Consider the following 18530-nt stretch of genomic DNA (forward strand, 5'->3'; position numbering starts at 1 on the left):
TTAATGAACCCCTTGTCCTTGTTTTTATTTTCTTTCTTTTCAAATGTTGGATTGGATGAATGTGAGGAATTTTAATATCTCTTTCTGTATTCTTGCCTGATTAATATTGTTGAAGTTTGTGTGTTTTAATATGTGTTATTAGCTACAATTTTGGAGGGCCAAAGAAAGTCAAGCATATGTGTGCGAGAGAGAGAGACAGTTGACTGGTTCTCATGTCATGGAAAGAAGGTTTTTTTATTTTTAAATTTATTATTATTGTTGGTAGCAAACCATCAAAATTGTGTGTGTGGGTTTTTTTTAATTATTATTTTTTAAATAAAAAACTTGAAAGATAGAACTCATAGAATCAAAATTATTTAGATAAGTACTCACAAAAAAAAAAAATTAAAAAAAAAAATTTTGAAGACATTCCCATTCATTTTCACGTGGATGGCTCGTTAGCCACCCATGCTACTATATTAGGGGAAGGCAATTTAATAAGGGATTTTGTTCCACAAGTTGTAAGTCTTTTGTTTCTCCCTTCCTTTTATTTAATGTTTTGTTACAAATAACAAACTTTTTTTTTTTTAGTAAACAGTGATACTTATTAGAATACATACAAAAATAATAATATTTGTAATGACAAACTAAAAAAATGTCATTAATTTGTATATTTGGTATCTATCATAATATGATGTGCTGGATGACCACTAAAGGATAGAATACAATATCATCTCCATATTTCTTTATCTTGTCTTTCTTTTATTTTTATTTTTTTATCGCCTTTATATTTCTTTTATTCCACAATAAAGATTAAAAGACAACAAAAATTACATGAGTTGATAGTTATAAAGATGAAAGTACAAAAATATTTAAGATGGAATTGTTTTGAAAAAAAAATGTTAGATTGTGTATGTGAACATGTTTTTGACGTTATAATTAGCTTTTGGTGCAATTTTTTTTTTTTTTTTTGATAACTCCACAAATTTAAAAACTTAATTATGATTTGTGGGGGATTGTAATATTTGAAAAAAAATTTAAGTTAAAACTTTTTAATGGGAATATATATGTGGTTTCATTCTGCACTAATATGTTTTTTTTTTTTTTTAAATTTTTTTTTTGGGAACTCAAAATTGTCCCAAGTATTGACAATTTTCCTTTACTTTGTCATGAAGTGCTCTTTCTCATAATTTTTTCATTGGGTAAGCATATAGTTTTAAACAATTGAGATTAGGTTAATTGGTAACCCATATGTTGTGTAATTACTCTCTCTCTCATAATTTTTTTTTGGATGGGTAAGCATTTAGTTTTAAACAATTGACATTAGGTTAATTGGTAACGCATAAGTTGTGTAATTACTCATTAGAAATTAAGGCACCTCGAACAATTAGTTTCAAATATATGGCCAAAATTTGTTTTTTTTTTTTGTTTTTTTTTTGGGTATCAATTTTCAACCAAGAAAAATCCTTTGGTCCACGGTCCCTTGTTGTTATAAAATATAAACCACAGAACAAGAGTCAAGAGGCGGTCCTCTTTATATAAACAAAATTGTATACCAGATTTTACCAACTCAACAAACTCACAACCACTACTACTTTTGTACTGTCGAGTCGTCGACTTTCATACGGACTATTATCAATTTGTCACCAATACTTTTATATCAAGCCCTTCACTTCTTCGGCCTAAATTAGAATCCAATGTATACATAATCTTTCTAATAATAATAATAATAATGTATGTGTTCCACACACTGAAACTTACAATTGGTCAAAGAAATCATATATATATATATATATATATATATATATTATTGCTTAGCTATGGACTCAAGTTATGGAGGAAAAACTTGGATTTTTCTTAGTGAGTGTCAACAAGTGAGCTAATCGAGGACAGAGTTGTTGTGATGGACCAAGAGAAAAATGAAAAAAGACAGGATTCATATGGACATTATGAAAAATTAGAAACCGTACAAACTTCGAGCAAAATCAGATCGAATGGTAGAAGCTAGAGAGAGCAATGGTAAAGACAGTCATGCCTATTCTTAATAGTAGTGGGTCAGATACAAAATGTGTGTAATGCTAATTCACAAATGTTCTAGAGATATCTTTATTATATGAAATTTTTTAAAAACTCATAAGGAAAAGCAGTTGCCTTTCTGACTGATGCAAGATTTTTTGTTCCCCTTCCGAAACTTCAAAGCATTTAGCCCACAATTGGCAAATAAAGCATAGAGAGAGAGAGAGAGCAAAGCTTCTGTGATAAAGGAGATTATATGGCATGGCCCTCTTGAAGGCACAGTCAGTTTTCTTGTGAAGTCTCCAGGGGACTGAATTATTGTACCCAAAACTTCCAATTTAACCTGCTCCACTTGCTGCCAAAAGACTTGGCAAAATTTGATTTGGAGTAAAAGCAAGTTAACTCATGACCCAACCTGTTTTTTACAATTTAACCCAAGCCACTTGACTGACGTATGACTCGACCCATTTTTTACACAGTTTATATATACATATACACACATAATGAATCAGCCCTCGAAATGTCATTTACCTATTACCTTGTTTGTGATGAAAAAGTGAACATTTTTTTTATATAAATGGGGCATAAAAAAAGAGGCCTATCATTGTTGTTGTTGCTTTCCTTCCGAGAAAGAGGCCTATTATTGTTGTTGTTGCTTTCCTTCCGAGTTAGTGTTAATGTATTATGGGATGTAAACTATAAAAATTTGGCATAGAATTGCCATTTCTTCAACTAAATAATTTAATTTAATCTCTCGAAATTCAGCGGCTTTTTCAGGCTTGTGTCTATTGATATGATGATGAAATGCTTTTAAATCTAATATTTCATTAGGGATCATACTCATCCAAATAAGGTATATTCATGAATCAGTGTCAATGAAAACGTTTTCAAATTATTTTTTTTAATGTGAAAAAATACAAGTCAACTCAAACCTTACTCATATCTCAATTGACTGGACACATTTCTAACCCATTTTTTACCTCACTGGTTTGCCACATCTTGCTGCTAAGAACCTTTTAGCTTAAATAGTACATCCTAATATTACCAAGTTATCTAGTATTTAAATCTCTCTCCCCATTATAACTATCAAATTATCAATTAAAAGAAAAAGGCCAGAGCCAATCCAATGAAAAGAGGAGGATAAAAGAAGAAAAGATAATTGAACGGGAGGAAGAGTAACAATTGGAACTTAAAAAATTAAGAAAATTTTTATGCAAAAATACTATTTTAATCTCTACATTTTTGGGTCACTATCAATTTAGTTCCTATTATTTTCAACTTGCAGTCAATTTAGGATTCATTTGGATAGAACTTATTTTGTTAAAACTAAAAACTGAAAATACTGTAGCAAAATAATTTTTAAATGTGTGAATAGTACTGTGGAACCCATTTTTAATGAAAAAGTTGCTTAAAGGTGAAGTTTTTAGGACCATGAACAGTGCACGGGTACACTATACTGTTCACTGCTAACTTGGTCAACAACTGCGGCTGAAGCAAAAAAAAAAAAAAAAAAAAAAAGAGGAAGGAAAACACACAAGCGTAAACGTGCCGTGTATCCAAACGGATACTTAATCCATACCGTCAACTCACCTTACTTCAAGTAAAAATAACACGGGCCAAATTAACTGCTACTAAAATGTATGGACTAAATTGATAATAAATATAAAATGTAAAGGCCAAATTGGTATTTTCGCTCAAATCTTAAAACCGGCCTGTATATATTAAGGTTGGCCCAACCCCAGATCTTAAAGGTCGGTGGGATGTCTGATCCCACTATATCATAGCGCATGCTAGACCAAAAAGACAGAGGAACAGTCCTATCAAAATGCACGTTTGATACTTTGATATGTCTCTGTAATCCAACTACTACGAGAACACTAAAGTGATGCAGAGAATAAATGACCCTTTTCTTTTTGGCACTAGGAGGTAATGAAAAAAATACCCATGAACCTTTGACAAAAGACATTCACAGCAGTGACAGCACTCCACAATAGGCTAAAGTGGGACAGGTCATTATATCATATGATTGAAAAGCAAAAGGCATAAGCCAGATGCAACTGTACTTATTGGCGAAATAATATGGCATATCCCTCTGCATCTACTACCTAGATCAAATGTCAAAGTTTTTTTTTTTTTTTTGATTATCAAATGTCAAAGTTGTGGTCATGATTTACGTAATAGGTGAGATCAAGCACAAGCACAAGCACAAGTCTTAGTCCAAGTCCTAACCTAATCATTAAAAGGAATACAATGCTTATGGACTCAAAAATAGACCAAAGACCAAAGACTTCCTCAAAAAAAAAAAAAAATAGACCAAAGACCCAAATTCATCTACATGCAATCATGTATCAGACTCTCAATCTCTACACTCAGTAACTGTACGCCCTAGGGAGTGGTTACTGAATAGGAAAATTATTTATAAGACCATCAAAGTCCAGCATTGTTTGCTGTCTTATAGTTGCTATTCAATCTCTAGTGAAACTCAGATCCTTTTTTATTTTTGAGTGAAACTCAGATCCTGACAAAACCAAGTGTTTCTCTTACTAAATAGAAATCCTCCCTCCGTCCTATAATAAGTGGCATGATTTCCTTTTTGGATTGTCACAAAATAAATGAAAATTTCCAAAACTAGAGCAATTTCCTCTATTTTATTATGAATCTTATTAAAACAAACAAAGAAGCCTCTTATTAAAATTCTGCCACCCCTTAATATAAAGCAAAGAGCATTTTAGAAAGATACATTTCCATTAATTAATGGTTGCGTTTTAAATATTACACCTATTTTCGGTTAGAGGGATCATAAATTTTGGAAAAAGAAAATGTGATGATATGCGTATCATTTGAAAAGGATAAAAATCTACAAACATGCTCCAGTGTACAAAAGGTTTGCTTGTGCAGTTTAATTTTACATGAAAATGAAGCTCTTTGAGAAGATGGGGGCAACAAGCATTAATGGTATACAATGCAATTAGCCTTGATTACTCCACCTCAACCAAAATTTGAGAAGATGGGAGGGGCAACAAGCATTAATGGCATAAATACAATTAGCCTTGATTACTCCACCTCAACCAAAATTATTAAGCATTCACATTCTTATTCACAGGGGAAGAGATATTACCAACAGATGATTCTGAGCCACCACTGGACATAACTGCCATACCATCAACACCATATAAACCACTACCTGAGGATAACCCATTGCCGGATTCAGCCCTAACACCACAAAAAGACTCACCAGACACCAGTGCTTGTAACAATTTTGGTGCTGGGGGAACGGTCACTTCCACCAATCCTTCCAACATTTTAACCACCATCCCCATTGTAGGCCTCATTACCTCATTGTCCTGTATGCACCACACAGCCACGAACGCGACACGCTTGACCTCCTCAAAGACATATGCACCACCAAGCCTGCTATCAATTACTGCCCCTATATTGCCTTCAATTATCTGCTGTGCTGCCCATGGAGGAAAAAACCATTTCTCCCCTGCTCCACCACCATCACCACCTCCACCCTCTTTGCCTGATGAGGATGGCTGCACATTCCTACGCCCCCCAATCAGTTCCAGCAGTGTCATTCCATAGCTATAAACATCAGCCTTGGTGGTAATTTCCACCCCGGAAATCCACTCTGGCGCAACATAGCCCCACGTACCCCTCATTGTAGCTAATACCCTGCTAAAATCTCTACCAATTAACTTAGCCAACCCAAAATCTGACACCTTAGCATTGAACTCATTATCAAGCAAAATGTTTTCAGGCTTAATATCACAATGTATGATACAATCCCTACATTCCTCATGTAAATACGCAAGACCTCTCGCCGTACCAACAGCCACTCGAAATCTAACATCCCAGCTCAAATTATGAGGCCCCTCTTGGCGCAAATACACGCTCAAGCAACCATTAGGCATGTAATCATAAACTAAGAGCCTGTGCGATTTTTCAGAGCAGAAGCCTCTAAGTCTCACAAGATTAACATGCTGAATGTTCCCAATAGTGCACACCTCCGCCCGGAACTCTCTCTCCGCACCCCCCGGCCTATCCAGCCGTTTCACTGCGACAAGACTAGAATCCTTTAACTCGCCTTGAAAAACCGTCCCAAACCCACCGTGCCCAAGTTTCTCCGAGAAACCCCGTGTCGCTATTTGAAGCTCCTTATACGAAAACACCCTCACATTCAGAACCCCAAATTCCCTATCTTCCTCAATCACCCCATTCCATTTCCTCTTAACCAAAACAAACCCCATCACTCCCACAAACCCCAAAAATAAAACCGACCCAACAATGCTACCAATCAAAACCACAAGATTCAAACTTTTCCTCCCCTTCTTCACACTATCTACCCTCACATACAACATATTTTCTCCACCAACACTGTAATTCAATTTCTGCAAATTCAAAAGCGACCCATAAAGATTCGTACACAAACGACTCCTCTCATTGTAGTACAACCCAATACACTCACAATTCTTCAAACACTCCCTCTCACAACTCCCCTTGTCCCCCAAAAACGACTTCTCCACCGCCCCATCAAAACGCACAGTACCAATTCCCCTAAACGACTCGTCGTTTCCACCACACGACAAGTTCTCACGGACACACCCACCGGAATAGTCCCTGGACTCCCATGCGGCGTCGTTTCGAGGCTTGAACCCTGGTACACACTCACAAGACCCACCGCCACCACAAAACCCGAAACTCCCACAGAGACCGTACACGTGGCACATATCCACCGGCTGAACCCAAAACTGGTACCAATTCTCGTTCGGATTTGACCACGTGTACTGATGCAAACGACCGTCGTACTCAATCCTAAACATACTCAACGGCACGGAGCTAGTAGGATCCAACGGCACCACCTTGAACCCAAACGACGCCGTTGGGCTAAACGGGTCGACGAAGTTAAACCGGTAAATGTACGGCGCATTCATCTCCGGGACATTGCTAAACGACTGGCCAGTCCAGTTCCCGGTGGTCCAGTACTCCTTGGTAGAATTATAAACAAGCTCGAACTCACCGTAGTCGTGTGGGTTCAACCGCAGAGAATAAAAACCCGGCGAAGGATCCGACACGGTTTTCCAACAAGTTAACACTTTGTCTCGGGTCAGGTTCATACCCGGAAGCCACGTGTCAGTCGGGTGGTCGAAGCTTTGCCAGGCAACCGCGCGGTCCGGTGAGAGCAAAACCAAGTTTGCATCGTCGCGAAACTGGAAAAACGACGACGCTTCGAGGTTTGAGCTTTGCCAGACCGTGACATTCTCCGAGGCTTTCACCGCCAACCGGCCCAACCGGTTGAGCTCGAACGACGACGTGTCGAGGTTTTTAGTTGGGGTGTTGCGGTTAGCGACCCAGACATAGGTTTTCGGGGTGACCGAGGTGTACCAGACTCCTAGGTAGTAGTTGCTGTCGCCATTCGTGTTGAAAAACCCAAGCTCGAATGTTTCGTTAACGCTTGTAATAGTGGCGTTTCCTCGTACTATCAGAACCGTGCCGTTTGATGCTGACGTGGCGGTTATGGAGATGAGAAGCAGAGCAATGAGAGTCACACAAAGTGGTGGTGTGTGTGTGTGTGGGTGTGACATATTTTCAGTGGGTTTTTTCTTCATTGTTTGGTATGTGAGAAAAAAGAGAGCATTTTTTTTTTTCCCGGGAAAAGGACGTGAAATCTGAGAAGATGAGAGTGTTCAGAGTGAAAGTGAGAGTGAGAGAGAATCAGTGGATTTTTATTTTCGTTAAGTATACATGGATATGAGAGAAAGCTGACAGTTTTACAGACACGACGAAAAAGTTTCAAAGTTCAAAGTTCTCTCAGAAGTGCGTTCTTTTTTTTCTTTTTCTTTTTGAGTTACGAAAATAGCCTCATGTGTAAGGTTACATTTGACTTCTTTGGCTCAAAGAAAACTTTTACATGTATATGTTATATATATGGAAGGATAATTGTAATAATTAAAGGCCCACCGACTAATTGTCTGAATAATTGAATTGAATATACTCCACAAAATTAGATTCCTTTCAGGAGTGCGCCTATTTTGTTGAAATGTATCTTTACCTTATCTATCTTTATTTCTAACCAATTTTTCGGGAGTTTCTAGAAGATCTTTGTGAATTTGTGATCAATTTTCAATCTATTTATAGATAAATATATTATATAGTTTTTTTAAAGGAAATTTATTGTATAGTTTTTTTTATTATGAAAACACAATTTGGTATGGGTACTATAAACTTCCCGTAGATTTATTTGATTCAATGACTTATTAATATAATTATTTAAAAAAATAGATACAACATATTTAAAGAAAACTTATTAAAATTTAAAACATGTTTTATCATGAGCCTATCTTTTAAAAAACAAGCCAAATAAAAAATAAGGTTTAAGTAATATAAAATGGGTAATTATATTAATTACCCATATATGGTAGAATTCATAATTCATATGAGATGAAGGAATACTACTTCAATATAATCTAAAAATACATGTAACTCAATATGAATTTGTGATTCGAGGAGGGAATAGCACATATAGGCAAACTAATCAGTTTTGATCAACCATCTTTACCAAATTAGGTGTGATTCATGATTAAATTTTAAGATTTATAAAACATATTGTGAATGATCATGAATATTTTAATGTAAATACAATATACTTTTAGAAATTATTAAAATTATTACAACTTTTAGTATAATTTTTGTTTGACTAAAGTGTACCTTTAGACCTTAAAGCCTAGATTGTTTTTATATTAGCTCTTTAAGTTTTAAAATTTTCATTTTGACTCTTAATGTTATTTGCCTATTTTGACTCTTCATGTTTAAAATTTTTCATTTTCATAAAGGGTTAAAACAAAAATTAACTCAAATATAAAAAGAAAAAATTAAAAATTAAAAACATAAAAATTAAAATGAAAACATAATCAAATATTATATATTAATTTTAAAATATAAATGACCAAAATAAAAATAATCTCGAATTTTTAGGATTAAAGACTTAAAGTTATGCACTTTAACTTTTGTTTTCATAGATGATAAGACAGAAGATTATAGTTGATGTTCATAAAAAAAATAAAAAATAAATAAAAAGTAGACAATAGTCAATAATAAAGGATGGGAGAGGGGGATAAGTTTAGAGTTGAGGTTATTTTGGTAAAAGAAGTACAGTTCACAAAAAGTGATACGGAGGCAGACAAATGTTGTCAAAACCTCACACGTGGTCATCTCTTTTCAAGTTTCAACAAAGGAATTGAATAATAATTTGAAAAATGCTTTTTTTGTTTTATGAAAAGAAATAATTTGCCTGATAAAAAGAAAAAGAAAAAGAAAAGAAATAATTTGTTAATAAATATATATATAGGAGTATATATAAATTAAATATACTCAAAAATAATAAGAGGGTTCTAATAAAGCACGCGCACGGTGTGTTTTGGACCAGAGAATAGAGAGGTACAGAGAAGGCCACAAAAGTAGGAGAAAGTATATGTGATAAGTTGTCGCTTGTTTTTATTTAGGCATACTATTGACGTACCTCTTATTATCAAAATTTTATTGTGAATTTATTATAAAAATATTTGACGAAACTATAGTATTGGTCTCTCAAGTTTACCATGTATGGGTAATTGGTCTCTTAAGTTTTAAGCGTGTGTAATTGGTCTCTCAAGTTTTTAAAATGAGCAATATAAGTCCTTTTACTAACTGCCATTAACAGTGTTACTTATGTGGCTAACGGAACAATGACTTGTCATTTTATTTTAATGATGTGACATATTTTTAATTAAAAAATTACAAACTAAAATTACACATGAGAAACATTATTTACCAAATTAAAAAACTATTTTCTACCAATTGTAAACACCTAGCCACTGCTTTTATTAAAAAAGAAAAAAGAAAAAACACCCAGCCACGAGATAGAGAAGGGGAGAGAGGGAACAACAAGCCTTAGCCGCCCATCAAGCTCAACCCATGTAGATACTGGACCGGGGTTCGGTGCAATAACATTCGGGTCACTAAAATAACATTCGGGTCACTGAAATCAACGTGTCTGGGTTGAGATGAAGCCGTTTTGGGATTCTAAATCAATAGTTCGCTGTGGATTCTTTGGCCAATTTGACAAGCTTGGTGTCTTTCAACGCTCTTGGGTTTTCGCTTCCAAGGCCTATTCCTGACTGATTTGGCCAAAGACTTAATGCACTCCAAGTGCTCGATCTAAGGTCTAGCTCAGTTACTGGGTTGATCCCTCCGTCGCTCGGTGGATTGAGTACACTGAGGTATTTGTATCTATCAAGTAATAACCTTAAAAATATGCCACATCATTAAAATAAAATGTCAAGTTATTGTTCCGTTAACCACATAAGTAACACCGTTAATGGCGGTTAGTAAAAAGACTTATATTGCTCATTTTGAAAACTTAAGGGACCAATTGCGTACACAAGGTAAACTTAAGAGACCAATATTGTAGTTTCGCCAAAATGTTTTGTCAATAGTTTTATTCTATTGTGACATGTCATTGATCTCATTACTTAGAGTCAATGATGTTGTTGGAGTTCACGTTGTGGATGTCAATTTCTTTTGCAAGCACCACAACCCTTTTTTTCTCATGGCTAACACTTTTGCGTTTCATGATATTGTAAGATAAAATTTAGAGTTGCAATGGAAAATAAATATACCTTCAGCCATAGTTGTTTAAGTGTTTAGAGAAAAAGAAGACTCGCTATATGATAGTGTATATATAAAATGTGTCTTCTAGTTTATGGCTTTTACCTCACATATTTCCTTTTAATGGAGATAGGCTATATATATATGATAGACTAGAAACCCTTTTAATAACCCTCCTTCCGTCAAGGAGTTTAAAACTTGTAATTTCAAGGTTTTTTTTTTTTTTTTTTTTTTTTTTTTTTTTTTTTTTTTTTTAACTAAAAAGGTTATACCAATTAAGAGTTACTTAGAAATTGTTATTCACCATAATGTCTCTTACAAATAAAATCTTTAAGATATGAGTTTTCATTTATCATTTAAATGTGGGTCACATAAAGTTTTCTTAAAATCTTACATTCTCCCACTTGGCCCACTTGACATTTAAATTACTTGATAAATGTATTAACTTTAATGTGGCCATGATATTACTCACGTCAACTAGTTGTGAAATGCTCCCACTCAAATAAAGAATTCAATACATGAATCATGGCGATAATACCCTTAATTATAATGAGTACTTCCTTCTATGTATTATAATGTATGTTAATCCTTACATAAGTACTTTATGAGCCATTAATTCTTTATGAATGGACTACCTATTAGCCATTCAGGTCCTCTTTTATACATCTCCAAGGATATATCATCATTATATATCTCCATAGATATATCTAACTTAATACATATACTTTATGTGCAAAAAAAAATTCATATATTTTCTACTCCAAAACTAACCAAATATGTGACCAAAACATAAAATAATTAGAGAGAAATTAAACACCAAATGAGATAACAAGTTCCATATGTCCAAAAGATTTTTATACTGTTTTGCTGGTAAATCTTTAGTTATGAAATTAACATACATTAGGTCAATAATTTTAACTCAATGGACACTTTCAGTTTCTTAAAATTCTCTCTTAGACTGAGTTACTTTATGTCAATATGTTTATTTCGGCTTTTACAATCATTGTCCTTAGAGAAGAAAACTATAGTAGAGTTATCTTTAAAAAATCTTTAAAGGTCTCGTCATAAAATCAACAACTTTAAGACCTATCCATAATGCTTGTCTTATAGCTTCATAGCATATAGGATATCTTACATGACAAAATTAGATCACTACTTCCAAGTAGTATGTCATTCATATTTAGGTGTAAAAATAATACATTTACTCCAATTGATCTTAAGGTATATACACTGACTAATAATGTGCCTAGTAAAACCAAATGACGCAACAAAGTTGGTGAACCTTTATATACCATTAGTGAGATACCTATATGCCTAACTTTTGCAAAGTATAACTATTATTGGGAGTCAAACCTCCTTAATGGATCTTGTAAATTAATATTAATAGGTTTCACAACACCTTTAGCTTTATAGGAATAAAATCCTAAGTTCTTACTCTTGAGCAATTAGAGCACTTTCACCGTCGTACTTAGTTTCTCATTTGACATATTTTATTCATTGAGATGGGTGATTCATCCACATGAGTACCAAAGCATAGATCCACAAACCAAAAGAAAATAAACTTTAATGCTATGAAACTTAAACTTTAATTCTAAATTAACCAATGTCAATTTAGTAGTAAATTCGACCTTCCTATGGGCAAAGGCACATCATGCATAGATTTGCTATAAAACTTTATTCATAAAACTAGTATATATAAACACTAAGAATCAAATTTTCCATACCTATGGGCCTAGGAAAAATCTCATCTTAATGTTACATCACCATTTTATTCCAATTAAATAATAAAAATAATAATTTCCCTATGGGGCCAAGTCATTATCTTCATGAATTAATTGCCACTTAGATGCCTTTATTCCTAATGAGATCTTATAAAAATTTCTTGATGTGATTATCATCATGGTTTAGGATGCTATGGCCACTCTCATGTCCTTTTGATTTTCACTACTTCAAATAGTGTCATAAAGATCAACAAATCCTCATGTTGATCATGACAGTATGCACCCAAAATTGATATGAAATAATATTTCACAACATGATAAGTGCAAAGAAACCTAAAATGCGCTTAAACGAATTCCTCACTTCAATGATCCAAATCTCACATGTAACAATAAACTTTATGAAATAGTTGCAAACTTACATGCAACACATTTATCCCCATAATTTATTGTAAAACGTTACGGTTTCCAAAACATAAAAATGATTTGTGTTATCATGCCAAATATAGTGGACCACAAAAATAGTCTCTAAAGCAATTTACAATTGAAAATTGTACAAATTATTGAGGCATGTTTGTCATATGAGCCACCATATTGTCACAAATTATTTTCCAAATAATTAAGATTTTATATCCAGGAAATAAACATAAATACTTGGATGAGCACTTGATGAATATCAAAATCAAAATCAAATTTATGAACACTTTAAGTGCCTTGGCATGTATTTTAGTCAAATTACCCACTAGTCCACATTAGCATATTGTCAAATACTATCTTTGGACAATTTAAGATTAGAGAAAACAAAGTCCTACAACATATCTATCTTTGAACCCATCCAGTTCTTTATAAATAATAATCTTGTGAATTTCAAATTAATACTTCCAGTCTCAAAGCTCAATGGTAATTCGTTACACATATACCAATAAAGATGCAAAACAAAACTTGTTCTCTAGGATTTAGAGTACACATGCTCTATATTTGCATTCAATACAACTTAAATTTCATCTCAAAATTAAATTAGTGCATACAAACTTTTACTGTACAAATATATGGCAATTGTAAATAATAGAAATTTCATTAAGGCGTAAATGCACTTTTAGTCCCTACATTTTGACTTTTTTCCATTTTAGTCCATACATTTTATTTTTACCACTTTTAGTTCCTAAAACAATTAACGTGGGACATTTAAGTCCTTAAAGCACTATTCCGTCACCAAACTAATGGAAAAACTGAAAAATTGATAAAATAATAATAAAATTTTTAACCTTCTTATTTTTTAAAAAAGAAAAGAAAATATTTTCAATTAATTTTGTTTCTCTTTTTTTGGGAAGAACATGAAGAACATGTTCATGTTCTTTGTGTTCTTCCCTATAATCAATCTCAAGCAAAAAACAAACCCTAATGCTAGAAGTGTTTGATTCGATGGTGGTGATTTGGGGTTTTCAAGTGTTTGGATTGACCTCAATACTAGAAAATGCAAATACGAGCTAACAATTACCAACCACCGCATGCCCAATCACCACAGCCACCTCCAGCCACCTAAATCACAAATCGGAGAGAAAAATTAGCAAAAGCCAGCCAGCCACCACAGCCCACCCATAAACCGCAACCCCCAAGCCATCCCAAAAACCTGATCGTGAAGAAAAAAAAAGCCCCCACTCACTCTCACTGATTCCAGATCAAAGATCTTAGCAATGGCGTTTCTAGTGAAACCAGATCCGAGCAATGAGCGACGGAGCAACGGTGACAAGGCTCACCTTGGCCCCCTTACAGCGACTTCTCCGACGACAATATGGGCCAAGATCTGATGGTGGTGCCACTAGAACAAAGGCGAAGGGTGCCAACGGAGTGGAGGCAAAGAGTGGTGAAGGGTGTTGGCGGAGTGGATCGAAGAGTGGCGTCATCGATGGGTTGTTTTTCATGGGCCTTAATCTTTCTTTTTAGTGGCAGATTTCAATTGTTTCTATTCTTTTGCTTGAGTTTGATTTTCATGTTCTTTGATTCGGTGGTGGTGATTTAGGTTTTTTTTTTTTTTTTTTTTTTTTTTTTGCGGTTTGTTTTACTGGGGATATGGGTTTGGGGTTTGGTTAGGATTTGGGTTTAGGGTTTTTTTTTTGCTGGAGATTGATTATAGAGAAGAACACAAAGAACATAAACATGTTCTTCATGTTCTTCCCAAAAAAAGAGAAACAAAATTAATTGAAAATATTTTCTTTTCTTTTTAAAAAAATAAGAAGGTTAGAAATTTTATTATTATTTTATTAATCTGTCAGTTTTTCTGTTAGTTTGGTGACGAAATAGTGCTTCAAGGACTTAAATGTCCCGCGTTAATTGGTTTAGGGACTAAAAATGGTAAAAATAAAATATAGGGACTAAAATGGAAAAAAGTCAAAATGTAGAGACTAAAAGTGTATTTACGCCTTTCATTAACTAAAATCATAAACAACATAGGATGAAGGATGACTTTGATACTAAATGTAAGATAAAATTTAGAGTTGCAGTGCAAAATAAATATACCTTTAGCCATAGTTGTTTAAGTGTTTAGAGAAAAAAAAAAAAAGACTCGTTATATGATAGTGTATATATATAAAATGTGTCTTCTAGTCTATGACATTTACCAGTTTACCTCACATATTACCTTTTGATAGAGACAGACTTTATATATAAGTTAGACTAGGAACTCTTTTAAATTAATATTTGTTCCATAACCCTTCTTCTATCAAGGAGTTTAAAATTTGTAATTTCAAGATTTTTATTAACTAAAAGGGTTATACCAATTGAGAGTTACTTAGAAATTATTATTTACCATAACGTCTTTCACAAATAAAATCCTTAAGACACGAGTTTTCATTTATCTTTTAAATGTGAGCCACATAATGTTTTCTTAAAATCTTACAGATACTACAAAGAAAGCATAAAATTACCACAATTTTTTCTATTTATATTTTATAAACTAATAATAAAAAGATAATTCAAATATTTATTTATTATGTTTTGAAATTTATCAATTACATTCATTATTAAGTTACTTTGTTAATATTATATGGTAAAATTTATAGTATAAGTTTTACCAAAGAAAAAATTATAGTATTTTTAGTCAAATTTTTTCACATTTATTGGAGTGGTCTAATGTAAATCGCAATTCACCATTTTTTTTAACATGATCTTGCCACTTTTTTTTCCACAATTTACAATCCATCACTTCAACATATGGCTTACCATGGTCCCCCTGTGCCCTAGCGGATAGGATGCTACTATAGTACAATGGTCACGCCCAAATAAGATTGTCATGTTGGTCGCCCCCTTACCCATCTGTCCATTAAAAAATAAAAAAATAAAAAAACCTAACAAAAAATGTAAGGGAGTCCAATTTTTAAAATATAATATAAGATGGCCCGTTTAGCTTTATGAATATATTATTATAAACTTTATGTTTAGTTCTTTTTGTTAAATAAACAATAAACTAGTTATTTTTTCAACTCAATGTTTGGTTTAAATTATCTACGTGACGGTCTTATAAGACATATCTCTTACAATATGTGAGTTCACATGTTGTAAGAAAGAGGTCTCATAAAATAGAGAAATTCTCATATGCACTCGGCGTATAAGATACATTCTCTCTATTAAGAGATTTCTCACCTATTAAAAAATGATTAATTAAAAAATAATTAAAAAAATCCTTCTTATTACTCTTGAGTCTTAAAAACATTCTTATGATTATGATCCCATTTTTCATAATTTTTTATAATGTTATTTATCTCTCATGTAGTCTTTACTATGTATAATAGTAATGATTCTTGGTCCAATTGATAAATCTACAAAAATAAATAAATAATGCATTCTTCGAGGGTACAAGAATGTTTTTATATTTTTTAAATCCTTAATATAATAATAATAATAATTTGTCGCTAACCCGTGCGATGCACGGAATAGTACGTCTACAACATTTTCATAACAATTTCACAATAAATTTTATGCAATAATTTTTTATTAGTTCTAATCTTCGCTCATTATTGAAATTACTTTTTTTTTTACCTTCCAATATCAACTTATCACTTAGGATTTGTTGTAAAATTATTGTGAAAATTTTGTGGATATAATATTTCTCATATTAAAAATATTTAGTTTAATGGAAGGTAATACAACTTAAAAAAGAAAGAAAATATGTAATTTTGTTCAAAATAAAGTTCACATAATTCATCTAAAAGTAATGAAGTTAAAACAAATAGTTAATACACTACACTTGTATGGAAGAATCTGTGGCATGTATAAATAGGTTAAAACATAATTAATAGGTATAGTAAAATGACACTAAAAACATTTATATTCTTGTAGGAACGCTTTGTGGCATGTCTGTTAATGTCATATATATATATGTATGTATGTATATAGACAGACCTTCGCCCATCTGCTAGTCCATTATTCTAGGATCCAATGCTTTGTTATTGTGTCATAATTACGTTATAGCTGTCAACTGAGAAATTAACATACATAAAATAATGCTTCACATAAAAACTTGGCAGAACATATGGTAGTTCAAAACAAGTTAAAATCAAGGGGTATAAGTTTATATGTACATATGCTCCATTTTTTAGAGAGTTCTAACTTATGTAATCTGTTTTTTATGATATCTCTTTATTATTAAACCAAGACATCAATTGATTTTTGGTGTAGGTGGGGATTGAACTCCAGATCTCTTATTCAATCATTAGAGATTTTACCAGTAGAACTAACTAAAACTCACAACATAAGCTCTACTTAAGTTCTTACACTACCCCTATGAAGTTATGAATATTACATATATCGATATTCCATGACCCCTTATAATGATGACAGAAATTCTCTTACCACTCATCTAGCACTTTCGAGGATTAATCATATTAGCTCCACAACTGGTTGAAATTGGCCACAGCTAGAACATTAGAAATCACACAAAGCTCCTACAATTTGACAATTATAGAATTAGAACCCAATATTTATTGAGACAAATCCAAAATATATAACAACAAATCAGATAAAATATAAGAAAAATATAAAACCAAAGATTAACTCAACATATATAAATTCTAAAACCGAAGATTTACTCAACATACATTAATGGTGTACATTGGTGAAATCTGCTTATGATTGGTTGTGGGTTATCTTGTTATCCCTAAACTTTTTTAATATTTCCGTGAATTGAACTACCACAATTAATATATAACAAACTTTCTCATATTCAATAGCTTAATAAAACCGAAGATTAAGCTAATGTTATTGTTCGTACAGTGCCTGCGAATGAGCCTTCACTAACAGAAAAATCAAGCAATATTATAATTTCGTAAAGAAAGTGGGAAATAAGAATATCACTTAGAATTCATTAAAAAAAATATGATAAGGTTGTAATCTTATCTTGAATGAACCCAACTTACAGGAGTGTCATTAAAAAAAAAAAAACAAAAAAAAAAACTTACAAAAGGAGGATGTAGAGGAGAAAAGGAAGCAAATCCAGTGAAGAGGGCTGGTTATGCAATTTAGCAATCCAAATATATTTCTAACAAAAAAAAAAAAAAGCAATCTAATGTCTGTGTTGGTGGCTTTGTGCTTACTGTGAGGTTTTTTGCAAAAGAAAGAAACCCAAACAACTAAATTTAGGTGATAATTTAGGTCTCCTTTAAGTATAATGGTTGTATGGCACCAAACAACTAAAAGTTTTTGTTATAGAATTTTAGTTGAAGTATAATTTTCAAACTCTTAAAACATATATCTAATAAAGTTTTACTAAAACTAAACTATTATAACACTTGATAAGATAATTACACGTTGAAGAGAAATGATAAATATATAAGATATAAAACCTGTAGGGACAAGGGCCCAAAATAGTATATTGGGCCTTGGGTCTTATTCGAGGACATTGATAGGTCCGAGGAGAAGCAAGTAAGTTGTTAAACGTTCCCAATTAAAGTCTCAAAGATGGGGAACAAGTGAGAGGTTGTCCGAGGAGGAACTCCTCCTCGGATATGATGAATACATTTCACAACATGTAATCCATCTGTTAGTGTAATCCTTCAAGAAGCTCTAATGATAGAGACATGCTTCAGAAATATATGAGAAGGAAGGAAACCCAAAAATATCTAAGGAAAAACTGTCACCATCACATTAAATGCACTACAGCTACTTTTCTGGCCACAT

At 32.8% G+C, this 18530-nt stretch overlaps 1 protein-coding gene across 1 annotated transcript; it reads right to left on the bottom strand.

Moving 5' to 3' along the window:
• Positions 1–4948: 4948 nt before the first annotated feature.
• On the bottom strand, positions 4949–7823 carry LOC115987116 (G-type lectin S-receptor-like serine/threonine-protein kinase SD2-2). The gene has a single exon (XM_031110587.1). The coding sequence runs from the start codon at positions 7602–7604 to the stop codon at positions 5073–5075; it is 2532 nt and encodes an 843-aa protein (XP_030966447.1). The 5' UTR covers positions 7605–7823; the 3' UTR covers positions 4949–5072.
• Positions 7824–18530: the final 10707 nt, after the last annotated feature.

Source organism: Quercus lobata, chromosome 4 (assembly GCF_001633185.2).
Source record: "Quercus lobata isolate SW786 chromosome 4, ValleyOak3.0 Primary Assembly, whole genome shotgun sequence".
NCBI lineage: Eukaryota > Viridiplantae > Streptophyta > Magnoliopsida > Fagales > Fagaceae > Quercus > Quercus lobata.